Here is a 26,516-nt window from a genome sequence, read left to right on the forward strand (position 1 = left end):
GGGATACCGAAAAGTCGGGATCAGGATGGGAATTTTTTTTCCTGATTCCAATCCCGACTTTTTGGGATCCCGTACACCCCTACCCACAACCATAGTAATGACGTTATTTTTGCTCTTGCAACATACACGAGTTCAATCTGAAAAATAGGAAGGAAATCTCATATCCAAATCTACCCTCTGCAATGCGTCCAGTGCCTCATGGATCCAAGATTCTGGTTCCTTCACCTCCAGAAACTCGAGAAACTCCGGGAGATTCTGAGGGCGAGTGTGAAGACTCAGGTGATGATTTCCTCGATGATACTACCTCCAGTAAGGCTCAACTCTTCACCTAAATGGAGTTAAACGACTTGATCAGAGATTTGGGCCTATCCAAAAAGTCAGCAGAGCTCCTTGGCTCCAGATTGAAGCAAAATAACTTATTGGCGCCCAGAACTTCATTCTACTGGTGCTGTCAGCGAAGAACAGGGTTTCGCCAAGACATCAAAGAGATGGAGAATCACCATGATGGCGGACTACTGCTGGACGTTTCACAGGGACCTGTCGCTGATGAGTTACAAAAGGAAAAGCTCTCAAAGAAGCTTTGAAGGGATGAAAAAACGGTATTACAAGGACTTGTAGCAACTCTATAAGTGACTGAAACTCGAAATTTGCAGGTATAACGCTGGATATTTTGTTTTTTATGTCAATTAAATATGGTCCAAATACATGTTTTTACCAATTTTTCTTAATTTTCAATTCCATTTTGTGAAAAATCCTTACGTGATCGGAGAAAAAAGGGGGTCATTTTCCGATTCAGCGCACTAAAAACATTGAAATCAGTTTTTTCGGTTAAGACAATTTTCAAAAAATCTCAAAACGCAGACCTGTGAATTTTGGATGGATTACACTTTAAAATGCTAAAGACAATGTAAATTATGTATTTGGCTTGAAAAAAAGGCACTGTGAGAAGCATAAGTGTCATTACTTCGAATTACTGGGGGACATCCTGTACATCATTGTTTGGATTATCTAGATAAGGGATAAGGGATAAGATTATCCTCTGATAATAACACCTATGGTGTGAGAAGTGGTTTTAAAAAAAATGTGGTGTTTGTTAATTTTACGTTACACACTTTGAACATTTTAGTTCTAAGTGTAAATTTAACAAAGTTGACAATTAAAAAATATTGTGAATAAAGTTTTGAGCATAAGAAGTGATTCAAATTTAGTTATTATTTTTTTAATGGTGTTTCTTCTTAATAGTGTTTGTACATCATACCTTGCAACATATGGATGTTCCAAAGCTTCTTTGGCAGTGAGTCTCTTGTGAGGGTTGAAGACAAGGAGCTTTTGTATGAGGTCAACAGCATCAGGTGGAGATCCGTGGAAGATTTCTTGAAGTGGACGTCGAGGGCAGGCTGGAGTTCTCTCTAACAGGGAACTTGCATAACCAGCACAAACGCTCTCCAAATCTAGTATATAAAGATGCTATTCAGTAACTGTGCAATACCATCATGTAACCATGTATTTTTAGCAAGGACAACCTGTCAGTACATCATATTCTGGTTTCCACACAACTAAAAATGTAACAACTGTTCTATTTTCTGTGATTATCTTTGAAATGTAATTATGCATAAGTTAAACTACAAAGCAATTACTATTTATATAACGATTAGCTGACTAGTGTTAGAATTGAAACTGTCAAAAAAGAAGGGATAGGATTTTAGAAATTTCTCTACACTTCTTTTTTTTTTACTTGCCTACTATTATTTCACAAACATGTAGTATTTCAGGTATATTAAAAAAAATGTGAAGTGAAGAAGAGATTGTCTCAGGATATCAGCAAGGTCAGTTCCTGATATGATTCTGATATTTCAAGAGCTAATGTCACTCTCATCTTCAAGAATTGAAGTACAGTGAAGTGAAGAGATTCCTGTAGGATATCAGCCAGATCAGTTCTGGATTCGTTTCCAGCTTTCAGGAGCAAATGTTACTCTCATTTTCACTGACTGAAGTGAAGTAAAGTGAAGAGATTCTCTCAGGATATCAACCAGGTCAGTTGTGGATACGCTTTCCAGCTTTCAAGAGCTAATGCCACTCTCATATTCAGCAACTAAAGTGATGTGAAGTGAAGAGATTCTCTCAGGATGTCAGAGAGGTCAGTTCCGAATATAGTTCCGAGCTTTCAATAGTGAATGTCACTCATCTTCAGGGATTGAAGTGAAGTGAAGAAAAATGTTTTCTTCGGGATATCAGACAGGTAAGTCCCAGATATGTTTCCAAGATTGCAAGATGTGACATCACTCTCATCACTGATATATTTGTAAGTAGAGTTCCAAGATTATCATGAATAGAATAGAAGGATGCTAGTACTGCATAAAGCTCAGTGTGCTCTGGATCCAAATACATTTAGAAGCGAGGAAGGGGACTTTATTTTCCAGTTTTGGAAATACTTTTAATATGTAAAACTTTAGAACATACTTATCATCCTGTATAAGCTGCAGATATTTGAAGTGACATCTGTAGCCCAAGCCAAATAAAATTGTCCTCCATATTCCATAATAATACACTCAATGCTTGTAGTCCTAAAAAGGTCCACATAATATATATTAGACAAATTATAAGTGAAATGTAATATTCCACATTACATTCCACTAGAGTCTTTATCTTCTTAACATGAAATGTATTCTTATTTCAGACTATAAATTCTAAAATAATAAATACCTTCTGGTGTTGGTTTAGGAATTGTTGACATTATCTTTTCTATCTGATTTATTGTGGAGGTTCCTGGGAATAATGGCTTTTCTAAAATCATTTCTGCTAGGATGCATCCCAAGCTCCACATATCAATTCCTTTAGTATATCTGAAACAAGAGAGCAATGTATTGTTATAAATATAAAACACTGTAGTGTTTTATTGTCAAAACTTAGCGAATAGTACACTCTTTGTGTCCAAATCATAATGCTGCTCTATCATCCTGCCCAACATATACTAACTTTGTATTCTCAAAGTATGTATGTTTGGGTGCTGGCGTAGACACAAGTATTCATTCCTTCATCAGTTTTGTCTAATCATTCATCCCCAATATCACAGTTTACCTCAGAAAAGTGATGTAAACAATAATATAAATTAGGGATGGGACAGATTAATCTGTAATCTATCGGTATTGGCGGCATATTAGTTTATTGGTAAAATTACCAATTAGTATACTGATTCGATATATCTATAAATATCTTATAATTTAGTGCAAAATTCTGCTATTTTATTATAATTTTTATGGATAATCTCTATGCCCTACTTTTTTAAAAAAAGAAAATTTCTAAATATGCACCTTCTTTTGCACTGAAGTCACCTTGAAACACAGATTTATTATTATTATCCATTCAGGTTTTTCAAGTCCTATTTGGAATTTTATATTAGATCGGTAGAATATTATCATCAGTATTGGTAAATTTTATATCGGTATCTGCGAAAATTTCATATCGGCCCATCCCTAATATAAATATACAGTAAAACCTCGTTAATCTGGAATAATAGGAGGATAAGTTGACCGGTTTAACGAAAGTCCGAATTAACTGATATAACCTAAATGAACAGTAGAAAGTGCATTAAAACTTCGTTTATAGCAACAAAACCCGTTTATTATGGTGCATTTAAAGAGCATAGGCCTAAATACACTATACAGTACAGTACAAACTCTGCGGGAAACAGAATTTAATCAGTGGTTGACTGCCTTTTCTTTGGGAAGTTCTCTTGTTGACTTCTAGCCACATTTAAAACCTTGCATTCTGTTTTTTTTCTTCTGCCTTTTGCCTTTTGCCTGTCCGGATTAAGTGAAGTCCGGTTTATCGGGGTCCGGATTAACGAGGTTTTTCTGTATTTCAATAGAAGATGACCTTTAAATTGAATTTAAATGAGCTTACTGTGTATAACAAGTTTCTATTACTTGAATGTATATGAAAGAGCAAATGTAAGGAGCATTCAGGTAAAAGCTGCATTTGCCAAAGAAATTATGTTAAATTTGTACATTTCACAATGTGCACTTGCATGGAATACGTATGCCACGTGAACATACACATCTGTAAGTCACCCAAAAAAGAAAACCATCAAAGCAAGAGGCACATAGTCAGGGAGGGCTAAGGGGGCCCCCAAAATCCTACAAATATCTAATTTAAATAGCGTATAGTGGAAATTAATTAGATCGAAAAATGTTTAGTGTATAATAGAGCAACCAGCTTATATTTTTATATTCTACAATTTAATCCAAAGAATGAATAGATCCACAGCTCCCAAAATTTATAGATTTCTTTGTGAGATGTCGCACAATAAAAACTTTATGTGTAAAATTTGCCCCTAACTTTTAAAGTATTTTCTTGAACAGAATGTGTAAAAGTTAATAACAAAATACAATAACTAAGAATTTCAGTACACTAACTGTACAAAATGGAAGAAATAAACGTCAATATATAATAATATAATAATAAGAATAAATTTGGATTAAAATTGGTTTATTTTTAATAATTTACAATAGTTATTACTGTAAAATGACAATTATAACCGTAGTAGTAATTAGTATTGTCATTATTATTTCTACTCATCAAGTTTTATCAATGGCTTGCCCCCCTCTACAAATATTTCTGGCGACACTTCTGATGATAAAAGGGATGAGCCCCCCCCCCCCCCCCGAAATAAATCCTGGCTATGGGCCTGCACACTGTGTCATCTGAGAATGGCATTCGAGAATATGCAATGTGGCATCCTCAACATTCTTCTGCATGATCATGTCTGTCCCCACATGGAAAAGGATACTGCAGGCTCGCTGGAAAGAGCTTGAAGAAGCCTATACAGCAGGACATTAGTCGAGGGTATACGGCAGTATACGCTGTATACCCTCTGGTTAACCTTACTCATTAGCATATAGTTTCTGCTACTATGTGCACAACTTCTATTTATTACAGTCAAATACTTCTGGTTTCACATGATTGGGAATAATGTTGAGAAGGAGAGATGGTACGAATACATGATGAATGTCAGCATTTTCTATTCAGCATTTGTAGAAATTTGTAAAATTAAATTTAGCAGAACTTTTGCTAACACTAACAATTGTTGTTTTTTTCCATTCTTTTTTGGTTCTTTTATACGTATACATATTTTTCCACATTTTTTTCATTTTTAGTGTAGTTAGCAGTATTACTAACGTTCTATACCAACTGATAATTTACAAAATCAATATCAACAAGCAAATAAAATATGGAAACATGCTGTACTGTAGCCTTTAAATTTTGAAAATACCTTCTCCATCATATTCTACAATACATGTACAGGGTGAGTCAAAAGTCCCTGACACCCCTTATAAAATGAAAGGGAGTGTAGATTGCAGCAATAGGTCATGGTAGTAATATGTTAGGCCTACGGGGAAACTTCTTGGTGCATGTCATGACAACGTCCGCCATCTTGGATCCAACTTCATTTCTTTAAATGGGAAGGGGGGGCATGTGGTGTATGGTTTTGGGCAAGAATTTCACCAGGAATTCAGTGGTGAAGTCAGATTTATGAAAAACTTTAATGATAAGGAAGTTATGGGTATATGGAAGTGATAATTATGTATCATTTGCAGGCACTGAACCATGCCATTGACCAAGGCCAAACGAATCCAGATCATCAAGCTGTGGGGGGCGTGAGGCAGAACTGCCATGCTGTAGCTTATGATTTCAATGAATGGAACCCTCAACGTAACCCAGTGTCGCACGTTACAGTGTCCCAATTGCTGACCAGGTTCGAAGAGAGCGGTACAGTCCAGGACAGGCCACGATCTGGTAGGCCCAGAACTGCCACTGATGAAGGAACAGCTACAGCAGTGCTAGTATTGTTTGCCAAGTCTCTGCAGTGCAGCACATGTCGAATGTCTGTGCAATGTGGTGTCAGCCAGAGTTCCATTTGCAGGGTGTTAAAGATGGTTAAGTGGCACCTGTACAAGCTGCAGCTGCAGCACCATCTCTCTGAGGATGATCCGGGTAGGAGAATGCAGTTTGGTGAATGGGCTATGGAGCAAATTCGCCAGGAGCCACACTTTGCACTGCATATTCTGCATTCTGATGAAGCAAATTTTTGTGTGAATGGGGAAGTGAATAAACATAACATGCAGTATTGGTTCTCCGAGAACCCATTGTGGAGAGATCCGAGCAATTTGATAGGTGCTGGGAAGGTTATGGTGTGCGCCGGAATCTGTGGGATACGTATCATTGGCCCATTCTTCATTCATGACAATTTAAATGCAGAGGGCTACTTGCAGTTGTTACAAGAACACATTTTTCCGTAAGTTTTGGCGGAGGATGGCAGTTTCCCCTCATATTTTCAGCAGGATGGGGAACCACCTCATTATGGGCGACAGGTTCGTCACTATCAGGACCTCCAGTTCCCTGGTCGATGAATTGGTCGACATGGCCAGTGGGATGGCCTCCCCGATCGCCAGATTTGTCCCCACTCGATTTTTACCTGTGGGGTCATGTGAAGTCAATTGTGTATGCCGAAAAGATTCGGAATGTGGGTCACTTGGAGCCAGTGGCGGCTCGTGGTGAACCAAAGTGGAGGGGCGATAACTCACAAATTTACTCTACTAGTAATGTGAGTTTGAATGATGAATTTCATATAACAGCCAACGTAATAAGAAATTGATATGTTCGTGTTTTTCCAAATATCATATTTTACAAGTTTGCACATATTATAATAAATTAATAATTATTTAACAGTAATGCGAAGAAGAAATAGAATTCTGACAGATTTAGTTGTAACATTTTTTTTCTTAACAGGGGAAAATTCAGAAGAAGGTATATTTATTTTCACACAACTTGATAAGCACAATGACGAATATCTACGTGCATTGATCGTGAAAATTTCTAGTAAAAAATTTACACATAAAAGTTTCCTGTCCAACATGACTAATTGATATGTGAAATAGGGCAACAAAATAAATATCTCACTGGAAAGCATCTGCGTTACCAGAAGGTCTACAGTAAAAACTTCCAACTTACCAGAAATCTTCTTCAGACATGCTTGTAACTGAAATTCATCCTTCTGTCCTTCAAAGCGAAATTTGCGAGTGAACTCACGACTTCCCTTCATGCACACTTGTTCTAGAATCAAATTCGACCTAGGTTTTTTATTTTTACATCCAGACTTCTGGTAGAAAAACTTCGCACCAACAATTTCTCCACACTGTTCATCACGATAAATGCACAACTACAGCACACAACTACCGAAAAAGCTTCACTTCTCCATGGAAAACGAAGAAACAACAAGTGTCAATAGTATCGTCTTCCGATCCGGTCGTTTTATTGCTTCAGGGTTGCCAGACAAGTTTGCCAAATTTTAAGAAATTTGTAGTTCACAGGTTCCTGTAGCAGCTCTTGGTGAGTTTAGATGACGAGTTTCTAATTTATATTTAACATAACTTGAAAAGAAATTGGACCACTTTGTCACATTATCAGGAATTTTTTCAAACGTGCTAATCAAAAAGATGTAATTAAATCTACATGATGTACTCCACATCATTGTAATCCAACTGTACTTTCCACAAACTAGAAAATACAACGCATAGCCTATATACGAAAATTTTGCGTGTAACAAGAATCTATAGCTAACATACCGCATTACAAACCCAGGGCTCCTTGGTTCGAATCCCGGCATGGGCATGTGTGTTCTTTGTGAGTACCTCTCCATCAATTTCATTATATCATCACTCATCCTCATCGTCGTGATTACCGAAAAGTAGTATAAAGTGACGGTAAATAACAAAAATTAAGCAAGAGTCTGTACTTTTTCAGTTACCGATATTTTCTTTCCTAATTGGAAACTGTAATTTATTGCTCTACTTTTATGTCATAAGTGAATAAGATTATCGAATACAGAATGATTTTTTTCAATGGTTAGTAATTTTCTCTCTTCTCTTTAACTTCATTGCTTCTGGCAACTCTTCATTGTTTACCGTTCTCTGGAGAGAGGGCCAGTTTCGCCTAGGGGGTGGGTTTCAGAGGACAAACCCTCCATCCTCCCAGCCACAGATCCTGCGCCTGTTATTCCCTCAGTTCCCTCGCCTCTTACCCCTCGCGGCCACGCCTGAGAATGCTCTACGTCTTGTAAAGTGGAAGGACGGCACCCCGCCAGATTTCTCTCGAAGTTGCGTATTCTTCCGCACGGTGGCGTGCAAACTTCGCAATTGTCGCAAGAATGAATACAGAACTGACTAACCAACGATCTATAAGCAATGGAATATTTGCAATTCAGGCAATGTAAAAGCTAATATATAAATGTTAATGTAATGTTTGTTCACTTGTGGTTACACACAGCAGTGCGGCATCCATATCGTCCTTATGAGTGGCCGCCGCTGCTTGGAGCAACGGATACTGGATGCCTGTGCACAAATCACATCTGAGATATTGCTCCGTGTCCACAGAGCATGAGAGAACCGTCTCAACATTTGCATAGCACAAGAAGGACAGCATATTGAACACATTGTGTAACTTTCATATGCCCATAACTTCCTTATCATTAAACTTTTCATAAATCTGACTTCACCACTGAATTCCCAGTGAAATTCTAGCCCAAAAACCATTACCCACATGCCCCCCTTCCCATTTAAAGGAATGGGATTCAAGATGGCGGTCACCAAGATGGCGAACATTGTCATGACATGCACCAAAAAGTTTCCCCCTAGGCCTAACATATTACTACCATGGCTACTTGCTCCAATCTACACTTTCTTTCATTTTATAGGGGGTTGTCAGGGACTTTTGACTCATCCTGTATATTATAATATGCCTCTTTTATGCCAATTACTGGTAATATATCATCACAAGTATTCTACATTTTTTGTAGAAGTTCATTGATTCGATCCACGTATTTAATGGAAGCAATCCAAAGTTAATAGAAACGTGACATGGGATGGTGAATAGAAACGTTTCATGAAACTTAACATACACCCTGTGAAGATTTTTGGACTACAACACTATTGTACAGACCAGGCATAATACCTTCTGAGTTTCACGTTTTTATCCCCTTGAAAAAGCACCTCTAAGGACACCACCTGGCATAAAAAATAAAATAACCCATGGCTCTACAGCCCATAAGGGCCTATCTCCCTCCCACAATCCTACCTAGAGGTGTCGAGATCGTCAACTGGTAATGGGACGTGGGATCAGCATATCGAACCCCCAGCCATTACAGGAGATATCCATGACCGGGTTATGCTACTCACTCGTAGCTCCCCAATTTCCTCATGCTGGTGGGTTGCCACCAGTCCTATACACAGGCTGAAAACCCAGAGACTGAACCCAGTCAGACTCAAATCCATGCCATCCCGCAATTGGAGCCCAACACACAGCACCTTAGACTGCACAGTCACGGAGGAGGACACATCACCTAGCATCAGTCATTACAAAATGCATGTTAACTGAATTTACAAGTAATTGTGTATCTTAAGAAACAGAAAAATTAAAATTTTCCAGTTTTTGTGTACTCACCTTTTGGAAGCCACTAAAATCTCTGGTGCCCGATACCATCTTGTAGCAACATAATCGGTAAGAGAAGGATCACCCTGTGCTTCTGCACTTTCAGACTGAGTTACAGACCTTGCCAACCCAAAGTCTGCAATCTTACACGTGCACTCGCCATTCAACAGAATGTTTGAAGGCTATAAACGAGAAGGAGAAAATGAAATAGGATATTAATAAATGCTGGAAATATAACATTTTTTTTTAGTTTTTTCTACAACCATTTATGAATTTTTTTTCTTCCTGAACAAAATCAATCCAAGTTTCATAATGATAATAGGATTCTTGGAAATTAAGTTGTCTCTATTGATATACCATTTGGGATATAATATCAGAAACATAGTTAGTGGGTGGAACCCTATTAAATTAATATTACTGTTAGTTTGGAAATAAATACAGTAAAACCTTGTTAATCCAGACCCCAATAGCTGGACTTCGCTTAATCCGGACAGGCAAAGGAAAAAAAAAAAAAAAAAGCAGAATGTAAGATTTGAAATGTGGCTAGAAGTGAAAACTTCCCAAAGAAAAGGCTGTCAACCACTGATGAAATTCGGTTTCCTGCATGTACTGTACTGTATAGTGTATTTAGGCTATGCCCTTTCAATACACCATAATAAACGTGTTTTGTTGCTATAAACAGAGTTTTATTGGACTTTCTACTGTTCTTTTAGGTTATTTCAGTTAATCCGGACTTTCATTAAAACTGTCAACTTATACCCCCCCCCAATAGTCCGGATTAACAAAGTTTTACTGTAGATCAGTGGCGTATGCAAGGGGGGTTACCAGGTTTAACCCCCCCTTGAGCTTTTGAAATATTATGGAAAATGTTGTAGAAAAAATAAAAAATGGCTACAGTAATCATAATAATAATTTGAATTATTATTCCAATGCAGCATGGAGAAAATCAACATTTCAAACCCAATCTAAGAGGCCACAAAGTTCAATTTTGCAATTCATTTGCAAAAAGTTGCGCAGTCTCTCGCGAGAATTGTGAAAATTCATTGCTTAGTCGCAGTGTGCCGACGTTATTGCAAACATTCTTCCTGGTACTGATTTTGCATCCTCTTGTGAACTCTCAAGTGATGCTGAGTCTACATCCACATCATTAAATAATGTTGAAGAAGTGCTTTGTGAATCACCTAGAAGTGATAAATGTGTTGGAATGTCTATAAACTTACTTTTGAACGAAAACATAGACTCAGTGGAATTTGACAACATGTATTCTCGTGCCTCATCATCATCCTGGGTGAGTTCCATAGATAAAGGTGTTGTAAATTTCCCCGTGCATATAGCACCGTGCCATCAAGGCACATGTAGTGGTGTGCTGGGGCCCACACATTCTCGATCTCGGCCATTTTGCAGGCGATGTGATCAGCACCATGCTCCGGCAGTCTTTATCCCCAGGGTTGCTCTCAGGTACCCATTGATATGAGGCTGGGTGCGGAGACAAGGCTGGATAAATTCCAACCAATTCCGGGAATCGAACCCGGATCTCCCACGCGGTTGTCATACTAGACCACCGCGGCTCCTTGAATGAGTTTCATATTTTGATTATTTCAATAAATGTAATATATTTGCTTGTTTTTATGGATTTTCTTCACACTTAGAATGTCTCACCTATCATATACAAATAACAGTTGACTAGACAATTATTTCGTAACAAACAAACAAAAAAAAATGTAATTTTGTTCTATTGCTTTCATAAATATATTTATGTAGATCTTTACTACTTAATAATAGTAGTGATATACTGTAAGTAGTAACAGCAGCTGCATTAGTAGTATTATTAGTAGTAATTAAACTAATTAATTAATTGTAAGTATCATTAATTAATTAAAGTACAGCGTGTCCACAATGAGACTCCAACATTTTGAAAGTCTGTAACTTTTTCATTTCAGATTGTACAGCTGTGATTCCGGAAGAAGCAGAAGCAGAAACTCAAAAAGTTTATGTGGTAACGTTTTAGTGTGCGCAATAGCCATAGTGGTGCTGCAACAATCAATTGTTTGAAAATGGAGGTTCCAAACGAGCGTGCACAGGTTGTGTGGTGGTATGCAGAAACAAAATCAGTTATTCAAGTGCAACGAAACTTTCTTCGTGTGTACAATAAGGATCCTCCGACATTCAAGACTATCAAGAAGTGGTGCGATCAGTTTTTGGCGACCGGCAATGTTCTGAAAGGACACGGTGGTGGTAAACCCACGGCGTGAAATCGACCGAGGCGCCCATGTACAAGTGCACTGAACTGAATTTTGTGAGTTACACTGAAAACCTGATGAGTTACATTATCATTTTTATGTATAGTAATTATAGTACACCAAACTGATTTCGTTTCTGCATACCACCACACAGCCTGTGCATGCTCGTTTGGAATCTCCATTTTCAAACAATCGATTGTTGCAGCGCCACTACGGCTATTGTGCGCACTAAAACGTTACCACATGAACTTTTTGAGTTTCTGCTTCTGCTTCTTCCGGAATCACAGCTGTACAATCTGAAATGAAAAAGTTATAGACTTTCAAAATGTTAAAGTCTCATTGTGGACACGCTGTGTATAATAAAACAATGGTAATGTGAATTTGTAGAAAGTTTTCGAAATAACCTCCCCTCCCCTTGATGAAATCCTGCGTACGCTACTGCTGTAGATCTAAACATTTTCATGCTCACTTCGCTTAGTATGTAACTGTTTCTGCTTAAAAACACTTTTTGTATATGATTTGATTAGTTAAGAGTGATGGTACTAAAGGTACTAACGGAGGGTTAATAATGGACAATATGTTTTAATAATAATGGTACACACTACCCATACAGCAGAGAAATAAATAATGGTAAATGCACAATTCAGACTTATTGTTACAGGACAATTTTATCTGAGTAAACTTTGCTACAGTTGTGAGACAAACACAGTTTTGTTGTGGAGGAACATATACACTTTGAGACAAAAAAAATCATAATTTGTTATCTATAGACAGTGCTCAAAGTGGAAATTCCTATGTGGCGGCATGATTTTTCAAGTTTCTGGATAGAAGGGGAGGGGATGTTTCTATGATTCAATATTAAGACAATGAAGAATATAGGGGGGGAGGGATGCTTATGCAAATTATCCTAGCTGGGGGAATGTCATCCTGTCACATTCAAGCACTAGGTATATGTTCTTTATTGTGCTGAGAGAGTTGCTGTTTGTATGCAAATATTTGTCTGAATTTGGTGCAGGAGGTGTTAAATTCTATTCTTATCTTGAGTACAGGAATCTCTAGCTATGGCTCTGTATAATATAGATATGACAAATTTTGCTGATGAAATAAAGGAAAGCACTGTGTGACATGAAGGCACAGATAGTAGTTTGAAGGTAGTATTCATCAGGGGCGGCGCCAGAAATTTTCGACAGGGTGGGCAGAAGCTTCATATTGATAGATTAGGGTGGGCAGTATAAATGTAAGACCATATATATATATATATGTGTGTGTAAGACGTATGTATCCCCCTCTCTCTTACACTCCCAATTTTCCTCTTACTTCTTTTCCCTTCCCTTTTCTCGTTTTCCTCTTTGTCTTTTCTAATCTATTCTCACATCTTGTTCCATTTCCTTTCGCTTTGTCTCTGATGGACACAATTATTTCAAGGAAGTGTTTACCCATGCGCAGCCATACATTCTAATCACATTCTTTCATGCATGTTAATACAGTGAAATAAATGTGAATTAGGTTTAAGCTTGTGTTGCAAATACAAGGCACATACTTGATTTTATGTATTCGGTGACAGTGATAGAAAGTGCGATGGTAGACAATCGTGAAGTTTCTCATAATTTAAATGCATGTTTCTGAGCATAGTATTTTTATCGTATGAGTTTTTGACTGAAAGAGTTTCCTTACTCGTTGGGGATCACTTTTTTTTTGGTTTACAAGGTTTGTACAACTGAGAAATCTATCTGAATGTTTGTAGTAGCGGCGATTGGGTGCCAACATTTGAGGGGCAAAGACAATATACGTTTTCTTGGTAGTAAAGTGCTTAGTATAAAGAGGACATAGTGCAGGGGCAAAAAATGGCAAAAAATGGCAAAATCGCCGCCACTGAATGTTTGGATTAAAATGAACGTCTTATTAGGAATGATTTAAAACACAAATGGAAATCCAATTCTTTGTTCATTGTCCATGAAGTATTCCTAGGCTAATGAAAGGCTATTTTTACAAAATATCACTCATGTAATAAACAAGTAAGATTGAAAAATCTGTTCAGAATTGAAGAGATTATTAGCTAAGTTGCTATTCATTTTCTGAACTGTCATGTTACTAATGCGAGAGAAGCAATAAACATATGGTTACATGAACATATTTTTTGAGGTAACAAAATGATTTAGGACACAAGGAATTCATCGAAGTTGATCACAGTGCCAGTAATAATTCATCTATTTTTCATAGATGACGGGTTGTATGGCGTGACCACACTAGAATGTCAGCCTCTATCGTGTGCAGCATACCCTGGAAACTTTATTTGTTCAGGGCAACAAGTCCCTGGCACCTGGAACCACTCTCAAAGAAATAATTTATGAGGGTTTGTATTTTGAGTGTCAGCATGCGTTTGTTCTCGCCCCTTTGTTACTTTCATCTCATCACCATTGAACCTTATCGTGGTCATTATCAAAATCAGCAGAAAAATGACTTAAATAAAACAAATCAACCACAACTTACTCTTCCAAAAATGGAGTTTCATTAGTTCATACCTCTTAGAAAGTTGAGGTGGTAGTTTCAATTGCACAGCGTTTCATTAGTGGATCAAGGCAGCTAATTCTGTGAACAATGACGTTGTTTTCCGAAAGTCTGAAATATTTGTCTCAGGCAATCACCCTCTTAAAATGGACGCATCTTCTGTGGTAATAAAATGACATGTTGGTGCAAGTTATTTCTGTTTATTTTTCCCCAATGGCATAACACTGTCGCATTATAATGAAGAGGTCATGTGTTCGACTCCCCCCTACTCTGGTGGAAGCACAATGCACACTGCTTCGGACTACAAGTTAAACTGTAGGTTTAGTCCCGATTAGCCTATCTGAGCATAAAAGTGGGCTTAAACACAAACTAACAAAAACGTCTTCTGGATACTTCATGACATAACTTTTTTTCTTTACTTAATCTGTATCTACAGATTCTGTTGACATTTTCGGCTTATTCATGTGGAAAAAATGTATGTGTGGAATGAGGATTTCCAAATAGGATAAGTCACTCATTAGGAATTGAATAATTCTGTAGGTTTTTCCATACATAAGTGGTTTATTAAAATGTATTCACTTCGGTATTGTAGTGATTATTGTGATTCCTTCATATTAGTAGAACGAATATAAAGTTGATATTCCACATACCATATCGATATTTGAAGATGACAGGTATATAAAAATTGCAATGAAATGAAAAAAGGGACACTTCTGGAATGTCAATGCAGAGTTAATTAAAACTATACTATACTCTCTAGCATACTTAAACCCGAAGGCTTATGACTGCAGCAACACAAGCCTTCCATCTGTCCCTATCCTGGGCAAGATCAATCCAATCTTTTCCATCCTTACCGATTTCCTATAGGTCCATCTCAACGTTATCCTCCATCTTCATCTTGGCCTTCCTACAAGTCTCTTACCATCAGGTTTCCCAACAAGAATCCTGTAAACTATTCTTTCCTCTGCCATTCATGTCACATGGCCTTCCCATCTAAGTCTTCTTGATTAAATTATTCTAATAATAATTAAAAAGTAGAAATAATTTATTGTGTTGCTGGAGGAAGTAACGCTAAGATGACTTTTTTATTTGTTTATTTGGAGATTGTTTTAACTATACCCAGGCTGCGATTTATATATGTATGTGGAGGCCCGGAACTTACAGTACCTCTACACAGTTTCAGTTATAACTTCTCCCCAAGTTACATGGTGTGGTTTATTATTATATTTTTACCACATCCGAAGTACCTACTTTTATCATTATGTAGTACTTTTCAAAGCAGTCTTTCCCAGTGAAGGCCCGAAGCTGCAGTCTGCAAATTCACCCTAAATTCTGATCTAATCTTGATCATACCCTGCATAATTTTGAGCCTCCTAAGCCTACTAGCTGCTTTTAATCATGGACGTGTTCATTTTATCACAGTTTTTGTTTCAATAGATCTAATAATTACTTTCACTTTCCAATGACAATTTTTTTTTCATGGGTTGATAATATGTGAACATTTCTAGCATATATAACATTCACAAAGTAAAATATACATGTTATGAACACCAGAATACACTTATTTATTGAATCATTCGTATATCACAAGTATATGTACTTATTGAATTTGATTGGGTGGGCAATCGGGTGGGCACAGAAATTTTTGGGTGGGCACTTGCCCACCCGTGCCCACCCCTGTCACCGTCCCTGGATTTCATTAATTGTCAATCACTGCCAGGGAACAGTGATGTGATCAGTATTATGCTCCTGCCACCATTGCACCCTACAGATGCCCAAAGATAATAAATGCTGAGCCTCAGACCTACCTACGCAAAAGCTTCAAGGAATTCCCATTCCACGAATCGAACCCAGGAATGAATAATTGTAATAGTACTGTGTGCCTTTATAAATTCAGAACTGGATGATTTATTTGCAGGATGAAACATGATATGTTGTGTTGTTTTAAACTTGTGCATGTAAACATGCCCCACAGAGAATGGATGTGATATTTGTGTAAACAATTAAATGTCTTGCTTGTGTGAAAAAGTAACTAACGCATTACACTTTTTTAGTAACTATATGTATAACATAAATCTATTTTTTTTAATATTTATATACATGTGTCACTTTATTATTAAGTCTTCAGAGTAGAAATGAGAAAGCTCATGATTTACAAAAAAAATCCAAACTATTCTCATAGCTCATTGGACAAATACATAACAAACCTTAAACATTGTAGCAGATAATACAGGAAACATTCGAAAAAACAACACTTACCTTTTGATCTCTATGTATAACATTCCCTGAATGAATATATTTTGTTGCCTTAAACAGTTGATACATTATGTAACGCTTATGGATATCCTTCAGTATATTTCCTTTTTTGATAACATTGTGTAAGTCTGTTTCTGGAAATATAACGACATTAATAGAATAAAAAATTTAAACCATCAATACGAGAAATAATTGAAAGCTACTTGTACAACTTATTTAACCTTGTGTATATCAGATTGTGTGTTAATTACTTGTATAATTAGCATACAACATGTTTAATCCATGTATTCTTTACTAAGAGTTTTGACGTTTTGATGTGTTGCACATTGTTCTTGAAATTTGGCCAGAAAAGGTACAGTTTTTATTCATATTATTCATATTATTATAATGTTTGTTTCCAACTTCAAAAATGACAGAGTGGTCATGCCTATGTGCTATGTGCTATGTGCTATGAAGCCAGAGGTCCCAGGTTCAAACACTAGGTAAGGCTTAGATGCGTATCATTATGTTTGTCACTTAAGGCCTCTACAATATTACAGTGGTAATGTTATCACTAGGGCTCGGAAGTTGAGGAAAAATCCTTTTTTTTTTCCTAGTGTCCGAAGACGAGGCCTATATGTTCATTTTGGGTCATTGTAGGCGAGAAAAATGTGGGTTTTATTTGTCCTTTTTTGCCTCTTTCGGCGTTTTTTGGCTTATTGGTCCTTTTTTAGCCTTTTTTTAGGTCTTAACGGCTTTTTTTTTTGCAACTTCACCTTCTTTCGACTAAGTTTTTACTGCCCATTCTCAATTCGAATCATCATTAGTTCATCACCTCTTAAACAACCTTTCTGTAGTAAAGAAATAATAAAAAAAAGGAAATAAATATATTTGAACCATCCCTGAAACGAGAGAAAAACATTTTTGGACGACTGAAGCAGGTACGGTACAAGATCCTTTAACTGTAACTTGTCTGGAAGGTCGCACTGTAACTTTCTCTTGTTTTGAAGCTTTCAGTTTTCTCGCACTGTGTGTTCCATACCACCAGAATTTTGTATTTTTTTATTCATTAAATATGTAATTAAAACTGAAGTTATTAATTAATTTGGATCACATTTATAAGTCCTTTTTTCCATTTTTAGGTCCTTTTTTTTATATTTTTAGGTCTTTCTATATGTCTTTTTTTGGCAATTTATAGGTCTTCAACTTCCGAGCCCTAGTTATCACTTTGTTATCAAGCGGTCCCAGGTATGATCCCCAGTGTAGGACATAATGTTGCAGATAACACTTTAACCTGTAGGTCCAGTCCCAATTAACCTATCTGTGCATAGAGTGAGTGTGCACTTAGAACAAACTTTGTCACATCATTCATTTGTCCAATCATCACTCGTCCTCGTCATCACAATTAACCCAGGAGGTAGAAAAGTGACATATAATAACCAAAATATAAAGAAAGAAATTAAAAGTTTATGCCAGAAACTCGAATAATTGTAATTCTAATTTTTCTTCTAATGTAAACTATAGAAATAAATATGAAGAGTAAAATCAAGAGGCAGAACAAATTGTTAAATAAATATATCACCACAATGTGATTAATTACAATTATTCAATTGAACAGCGCCTCTACATTTGCATAGTTATGTTGAAGCAGTCTTGGGTTCAGTTCCCAGTGAGATAACATTTCAGTTATTTGAATCCTACTTTAAACTGTAAGTCCTGTCTCCTCTAGCCTTACTGTGTATAAATGGAGTTAGCAACAAATTTCACAATTGCTTTCTCAAATCTGATTACTTTGTGTCTTGCTTTTCACTTACAAGATTGTAATGAAATAATACTGCAAAATGTACTTAAATTATATCAAAATCATAAAAAACACTGAAGTTGCTGACCAAGGCAGTTTATTAAGATTTAAAAACACTTTACATGTAACGTTTCTAGTTTAGTTTAGTTCTTCATCTGAGGAAGACCTTGATAGAGGGTAGAAACTTTACATGTAAAGTGTTTTTAAATTTTAATAAACTGCCTTGGTCAGCAACTTCAGCATTTTTAACATGGAAACAAGGCTTAATTATATTATAAAAATCATAAGTAGCAAAATTAGTTTACTTACGGTAGAGCTAGCTATGTTCTACAGGGTGTCCCACGAACGGCGCAACTGGGAATTAAGAGTAGCGTTACTTTGTAACCAAAACCTGTACATACATAAGTCATACACCAAATGTTAGCCCTGTCCAAGTAGATATTTTTAAACATAGAAACAACAAACGGGGTGCAGTGTTGTTCATGCAGTGTTGCCAAATGTAAGTGAAAGTGTAAAGTTATTTTTCCACAAAGCATGGAAAATTGCATGTCAAACATTCGTACGGAAATTTGGACGTCAATTTCCACCTTGGGTAGGTGGACTATTTCGCCATCTATAGTTCAGAGAAGAAAACCGATCGTTTTCGCGTATAGCCAATCCTGAAATGCCTCGTAAAGGCGTACCGGTCCAAATGGGTGTTTTAAAAAAATTATGAGGTACAGTGGCAACACTGTTGATGTTTGAAGGCAACAAAAGGTGTGTTTAGTGATGGTCTATGACATGGAAATACTGGAAACAGGAAAAAAAGAAAATGAAAATTATGGTGACAAAAGTGTTAGAGTAGGTAAGTAACACTTTTGTCACCATAATTTTCATTTTCTTTTTTTCCTGTTTCCAGTATTTCCATGTCATAGACCATCACTAAACACACGTTTTGTTGCCTTCAAACTTCAACAGTGTTGCCACTATACCTCATAATGTTTTTAAAACACCCATTTAGACCGGTATGCCTTTACGAGGCATTTCAGGATTGGCTATACGCGAAAACGATCGGTTTTCTTCTCTGAACTATAGATGGCGAAATAGTCCACCTACCCAAGGTGGAAATTGACGTCCAAATTTCCGTACGAATGTTTGACATGCAATTTTCCATGCTTTGTGGAAAAATAACTTTACACTTTCACTTACATTTGGCAACACTGCATGAACAACACTGCACCCCGTTTGTTGTTTCTATGTTTAAAAATATCTACTTGGACAGGGCTAACATTTGGTGTATGACTTATGTATGTACAGGTTTCGGTTACAAAGTAACGCCACTCTTAATTCCCAGTTGCGCCGTTCGTGGGACACCCTGTAGTTTCATCTAAAAATATCAATATGAGTAATATACATTTGAAGTGTACAAGCTTTCACATGTTGCTAATTGCAACAATGAGAGTGAGTGATTAGTTGAAATTCTTGAAGGGACACATAAAAAGGAACACCCACGCTCACTTTAGCACTTGAACCATAACCTTCAGTGGCAATAGATCAGTCAGACTACTTGGAAAGACATAGTCTAGAAAGACTGCCAATGGAACTTGACATCCTGACCACATCATCCAACGAAAAGCTTGTTAACAGACCTTGGCCCTCAAAGAATAGTTTCAACATGGAGTTTCCATACAGTACAAATCTCCATGGGATACCCATACGATATCCACAAATGTCCAGATCAGATCCATGGATATCCATTAAACATCCATAGAATATCCAGTTCTGGATATCCATAGACGTCCATGATATATCCCATCCTGGGTATCCAGAGAATGTCCCAACCTGGATATCCAGAAGACATCCTGTCCTGGATATTCAGAGGACATCCCATCCTAGATATCCATAAGATCTTCAGTGCTGAATATTCATGGGATATGCGGTATATGTTCTCATGTTATTCAAAAATTGATATACATGTTTTTCATGGAAAGGTTCATCCATAGTGTCCAGTCATTCACTACATTTTAGTATGCAAACTCCGTGATGCAGTCTGAAATAACTCAAAAACTTGCTCCATAAAGCATTGTATCATTTACATGTCCATTGTACGTATTCAATTCAATTCGTATATCCCTCTTATCATGGATATGCATGTGAATATATAACATTTTTTTTGGATTTGTAGATGTGTGTGTATGTTTGTGTGCATACCATGCTTGTGTGTGTGTCTGTGTGTGTGTGTGAACGAGAGAGAGAGGAGTGCTTGTTATAGACATGTGTGCACGAGATCTTTGATATACATAAATCTAGTACAGTAATGTTCTTTTCGTATCCAAAATATGTGTGAACAATATCAGGATAATATCCAGATTAGGTCCAAGTCTAGTCCAGAATATATCCTTGTGCACAATCAATTGAATCTATCCTTGTACACAATCAAATAAAAACATCCAGATAACATCCCATTCACATGAACCAAGTCGCATTGATGTTCGAAATATATCCAAAAGTGATCAATAGAATGTCCAAAACATGTCCAGAATATGTCCAAATATGATCCATGGAATGTGAAAAACTTGTCGAAAAATTATCCACAGAATCTCCAAAATGTATTCAAAAATGTTCCACGGATATCCAAAACATATCCAAAAAATATTCAGAGAATGTCTAAATCATATCCTTATTGGATGTCATCTGGATGAACATATGGATATCCAATGGATGTCTACTGGACATTTCTGGATATCCTATGGATATACAGAACTTCAACATGAATATCCAGACTCTGGATATTTGTGTGCTGTATGGGTTAGAACACAATGGCTTAGACTATGAGACTTTTGTCAATTGTATACACTTACCCATAAATTCAAAGATCAAATATATGTCCTTATTGTTATTGGCTTTCATAACATCATGAAGTTTCACAATGTTTGGATGAGAGTTGAATTCTCGTAGAAACATTATCTCCCTAAAAGTGCGCTGAGCATCAGTCTTATTCCGGAAGGCATCAAAAATTTTCTTCACCGCCACAGTTTCATGAGTCTTCTTATCAATTGCTTTCCAAACTATTCCATATGCCTGCAAAATATATTGTAAATGTAAGAATAATGTTCATGGGATAACTTCCTCGGAAATTAAAATGAACTTATGCACATAATATGTAATTTTTACAGGTATGGATTTGCTTGCTAATAACAAAAATCATAAAGGGGTAAAAGGGGCACACCTCCCCTGGAAAATGAAGGGCAACCTAAAAAGTCCAAGGCATGCCCGGGACTTTTGTAAGTGAATGTCACTGCAATAAGAATTTTAGAATTTCTCTTCTTCGCTACATTTTACGATCATTTTATACCACACTCTGATTCTCCCCTTGGACACTACTGATGTGAGTCTCATGTATTTCACTGTTTAATCTTTTCATCATTTACATTATCCTAAATAATGATGCAGGATTCCTATTGACCTGGAAATCATGGGAAAGCCAAAAAAAAAATGAAGTCATAGAATTTCATAGAAATTCTTAAGTATCTGGAAAAATCAGCGCCGACATTTAGTATTCGCAGGAATACTAAATATGATTGTTGTACTTCCAGTAAATGTGCGTTTTTCATGTAGTTGTAAACTGTAACTTTATTGGTGTTTGTAAATCAAATATAGTGATGATCATTTTTACGGTTGTTAGATGGCAACTTTAATTTCCTCAATCAACTTTTTACAGTGTGATACTGGCATCCATGATCTAGTGGTTAGGATAGTAGAGTCCAATTACTTCCGGAACATCTCCACCAGACTGAGCGAGTCTGTCTAGCGAGTCTAGTGGGTGTGCAGAGCCTGAGCAAAGAGCTTAGTGATAGGTTCTGGGTTGAGATGACATCAGCGGCTCGCTTGGTTGATTGGCTGCTTTGAGAGTTGTGACTCGTTCCGAAGCTTCAAATGCACAACAGCCAAAGATGTTGCGGAAATAATCTCCCTCTAACCTATTAAAACAGGAAGTTATGGGTTCGAACCCTACATCAAATACATTTTTCCTGACTATCTATTCATCCCTTCATGATTATTGATTATTGGCATCTTTAAACTGGTTAACTAAATGGAGGTTGGGTTCTGTCGCTAGCCCTAAAGGAGGATCGGGAATATGTTTGTATAAAAGAAATTGAGCATTAAATATTCTCTGGAGATTTGAGACATGGGCTTGTGAGGGGGGGCGGGAGGGGTTATATCCCGACTAAACATAAGCAGTAATAAGTCGACAACAAATATACGAGTGAATGAATATGGCATTTGTTTCCACGTTTCAGATGTTTCTCCCCCTACCCGTCTAAAAATAACATTAAATCATAATTTATGGTGATAACCACCTTTCAAGTATGAAAAGGAGGTGCCCCTTAAGCCGACCTCCGTGGCGGAGTGGTTATCACGGGACGCTACGACGCCAAGGGTCCCTGTTTCGAATCCAGACCTGGGCATGGCTGTTTCCGAGTGTCCCATCATAAATTTCATCATATCACCACTCATCCTCATAGTCGCGATTAGCCAAAAGTGGCATAAAGTCGACGCTAAATAACCAGAAAATAAAATCAAAGACACCCCTTGATGTCTAAAACTAACCAATCACCCTCTGAAATGTCTCTAAGTGACAAAAATCGTCAGTTTAAATAAGAGTATTTTTTTTTTTCCCCTTTTAACGTCTGAAAGTAAGTTATCAACCCCCCGAGGGGGTCTAAAAGTAAAACTAACGATAAATCCTTGAATTAGCTTAGCGGCCGTCAGCTGGCGAAAAGAGGTCATCCGTCCATCATAAGAGTCGTATTCCGTCACTTCCTTGAAAACATTATTTCGGTGTTTGTAAATTTCTGGAATCCTTAACTTTTGAGGAATTTAGTCCCTTAAAATAGGTTTCCGAATTTGTCTCGATAGTTGCAGATGCTTGACATATTTTTTTCATACAAAATAAAAACTCCGTATACTATTCTTTCTTTCCATTTTGGCTCTTTTACGTCGCTTTTCTACCTCTTGTCTTAGTAGCGACGATGAGGAATAACGGATGAAATACAATACATCCATGCCTTCCTAAGACACGGTTCGAACCTCAGACCTCTGGTTTTTTAGCTCGTTGTTGTTGTTGATTTGGTGTTTTAAGTCCACTTTATGCACAGAAAGGCTAATCGGGACTGGACATACAGTTTAAAGTGGGATCCGAACCACTTGTGCCTCCACCGGGTTTTTAGCTCGTGACGCTGACAGTAACCATTCCACTAATGAAACTAAAAGTTACTAACCTATTCACTTATAAATACTAAGAACACGAAACCTATCTTGGTTGGAATATTAAGTGTAATTATTAAAACGCGCGTATTCAGCACGCCTTATAGACATGTACAGTCAACGGCAAAGATAATAGTAGGCAAATTGTCCATCGCTATTTTCATTACTTTTTATTATACATTTTGTGATGTTTTAAGGAATGGAATTATGTTGATGCAAAGTAGATGTTGTCCTCTCTCTATAGACGTTTTTATTTCAATTCATGATCATAACATTGTGGAAAACGGACTGAATGAAAATGGCAATTTCTTTTGCTGTTGGATTGTACAAATTCTTGTAATGTAGAAGAGGTACCAATATAATGAAGAGATTATCATTCAGCCATTAGAACTTGGATCCGTTAATTCCATCATCTTCGATTGAAAATCTTGGTAATTATGCAAAATCTTTACTGGCCAAGGTTATATATTACAATGCAGCTATGAATTATTAGCTAATATTCCACAACGTTGTAAATTTGCAACCTCAAACGGTGTTATCGCGTGCTGATAAACGCTTCCTTGAATTAATATTTTACTGGATTGAACGAACGATGACTGTAGACAAATGTTGGTCCACTAGGATCGAATACAATGAAATAATTTATCATCATTTTTTAATGGAAATTGTAGACAGTTCATAATTGCCGCAAAATCAACACTTGCTTTGACAGACATTTTTCTGAACTTCTAGTCTACGAAACTTCACCCCTAAGTAACACGAATAAGTAAGTATTTGATGCCCTTGCACAAAATACAGGTTCGTGTCTCTTCCTAACTGGCATTGAATTCTACTTTTAATCCAGTGTGTTTAAATGCAAGTTGATTTCTAATCCAACAAAAGTCATGTAACGTGTTTGTTTAGAGGAATTCAAGTTAACTTACCCCTTTTCCTAGCCTCTTCTTGATCTCGTATCTTCTTGCTATATGTGCATCGACTTCCCCTAAGTTTTCTGTCATTTTGATATCCTTATCACAAGAAGCTTTCCATCAGGTGTTCAAATTTAACGTGTGCCTGCACGGTGGAAGAGAATCGGCTTGCTTGTTTATAGTATTTACTTGGTTTCAGTTTATGCATAGGTCCTGCACGGCGAGCGGGTTGTTCTTCATGCCTCAATGTTCCGTGCACTTCATACAAACACACACTCTCACACACACAACAACAATAACATCCTTTCCTTACTTGCCGCAATGCCAGGCCTGTGCTTTCTGACTGCGCAGCATTTGGCAACGCAGAACGTCAGTTTGAGTTTCAGTGGTTGCCATGGCAACCCAGCGATGCAGCAAATTAATGGGCAGGTGCACAGCTTAGAGAGACAACCGTCACGCGTGACGTGTACAATTTTTTTGCCCAGTATTATTTTTCAATTAATTATTCGAACATGGTCTGTCTTAACGTTGCGGCTGTTGGGATGTGGATGTTGTTGTGATAAAAAGTTCACATCATCTCCAGTGTACGCACCGCACGTCACAAATTCACAATTTCCAGGCCCGTACGCAGAATTGTTTTGGGGGAGGGGTGTCAGATCCGATAATATGGAACAAAGCGAAAATCCTAAATTCTGTTGGGTTGATTGAATTAGATTATTTTACGTCGCTTTTTTGCAAGTTCGTCTAATCAGTGATGATATGACACCCATTCCAGGTCGGGATTCGAACCTGGGACCCCTGGCGTCTTAACACACTGTGCTAATCACTCCGTCGGATTAGATGTGACCACCAGTGTTATGGTAATATTACAGCTAGCTAAATGCATAATTGTTGCAATATTATGGTCCAAAGTAACGAAAAAAACTCCCCCCCCCCGACCCAACAATCGGCAACACAGTCGCTTACAGACAAAGGCTGTCACACGGTGTACAGCTTAGTGTTTATTGTTTTCATTCAATTCTCAGAAGTATTTTTTTTTTTTTTTTGCATTTAATATTCTCATACCAGTGTCATTGAACAGCCATGATAATTCTATGTTTAGAAAATAATATATTTATAAATTAAATGATGCGTATCAATTATTATTATTATAATAGAACACATACCTAAATGTGAGTTAACAAAAGAACGAGACATTTTCACATCATGACTGATTCGAAAAATGTCTGAACAGGAATTAAAAAGAATGGACTGTCCCGGCTAAATCAGGACGTCTGGTAGCCTTACATCAATTGTTATAAAAAAACTAAAATTACTCAAAATTGTAGACTGCAGACTTCTGGAGTCTGCCTTTCTCCACAACAAACCTATTCATTCACGCAAGGAAAAAATCGAAATTTTTAAATTTGTGAAAAATAATCTATGTTATATTCGTAGCTTTTTATAGGTTCATATTTAAATATGGCTCCTACTCTGGGTACGGGCCTTCAATACACCTCTTTAAAATAGGGTTGCTAGATTTCTAAAATGAAAAAAACGGGACATAAAGACATGTATATAGTTAAATTTATATAACATTTTTAAACATTAAAAATCAATTGCAGTTTAAAGCATTGTTAATGCCGAAATTTTAACATTTTGAAAAAATATATTAATATTTGAGTGAACACTTGGCGTTCTTTAAGAAGACCTTTGTTTAGAATAATCACTACTATAAGAACACTTTCTTTTTGGCATGACGAAATAAAAGAAACTTTTTACATCACCCAAGCCTTGAGTATTATCCACTCCACTCTGATTCCATTGACCAAGAAAAGAAACATGTGATAGCTGTATTAGAACCAGAACTGCCTTTGCCAGTCGTGAGTCTTATTCGACATATCGACAATCGACAATGAGCAGTTCTACGCCAATGTTAATATGAGGATTGAGTGGTAAATGTTAATTGGTATCCAATAAGGTTAGTTATAAATTGTTATTTGTTTCTTGTTGTATAAAATTATTTTGAAATTTGAATTCGTTTTTTCTTTAGCTAAATACGGGACAAATGGGCGTCCCGAGAATATTTTCCGGGATACCGGGACATTTCTT

At 36.9% G+C, this 26,516-nt stretch overlaps 1 protein-coding gene across 2 annotated transcripts in view; it reads right to left on the reverse strand.

Annotated features, from left to right (window-relative positions):
- Erk7 (Extracellularly regulated kinase 7) overlaps nt 1-24,742 on the reverse strand; it is a 39,355-nt gene extending 14,613 nt beyond the window's left edge. For both annotated transcript variants that reach the window (XM_083113071.1, XM_083113072.1), the window contains exons 1-6: nt 24,441-24,742; nt 21,111-21,330; nt 16,494-16,624; nt 9,499-9,668; nt 2,704-2,843; nt 1,259-1,451 (exon numbers count right to left, since the gene is read on the reverse strand). In XM_083113071.1, coding sequence (XP_082969197.1) covers nt 1,259-1,451; nt 2,704-2,843; nt 9,499-9,668; nt 16,494-16,624; nt 21,111-21,330; nt 24,441-24,515 — 929 coding nt within the window. In that variant the 5' untranslated portion in view covers nt 24,516-24,742. The remainder of the gene's footprint in view (nt 1-1,258; nt 1,452-2,703; nt 2,844-9,498; nt 9,669-16,493; nt 16,625-21,110; nt 21,331-24,440) is intronic.
- Between the last annotated feature and the right edge of the window lie 1,774 nt (nt 24,743-26,516).

The sequence above is a fragment of the Lepisma saccharinum genome, chromosome 27 (assembly GCF_977018435.1).
Source record: "Lepisma saccharinum chromosome 27, izLepSacc3.1, whole genome shotgun sequence".
In the NCBI taxonomy this organism is placed as follows: domain Eukaryota; kingdom Metazoa; phylum Arthropoda; class Insecta; order Zygentoma; family Lepismatidae; genus Lepisma; species Lepisma saccharinum.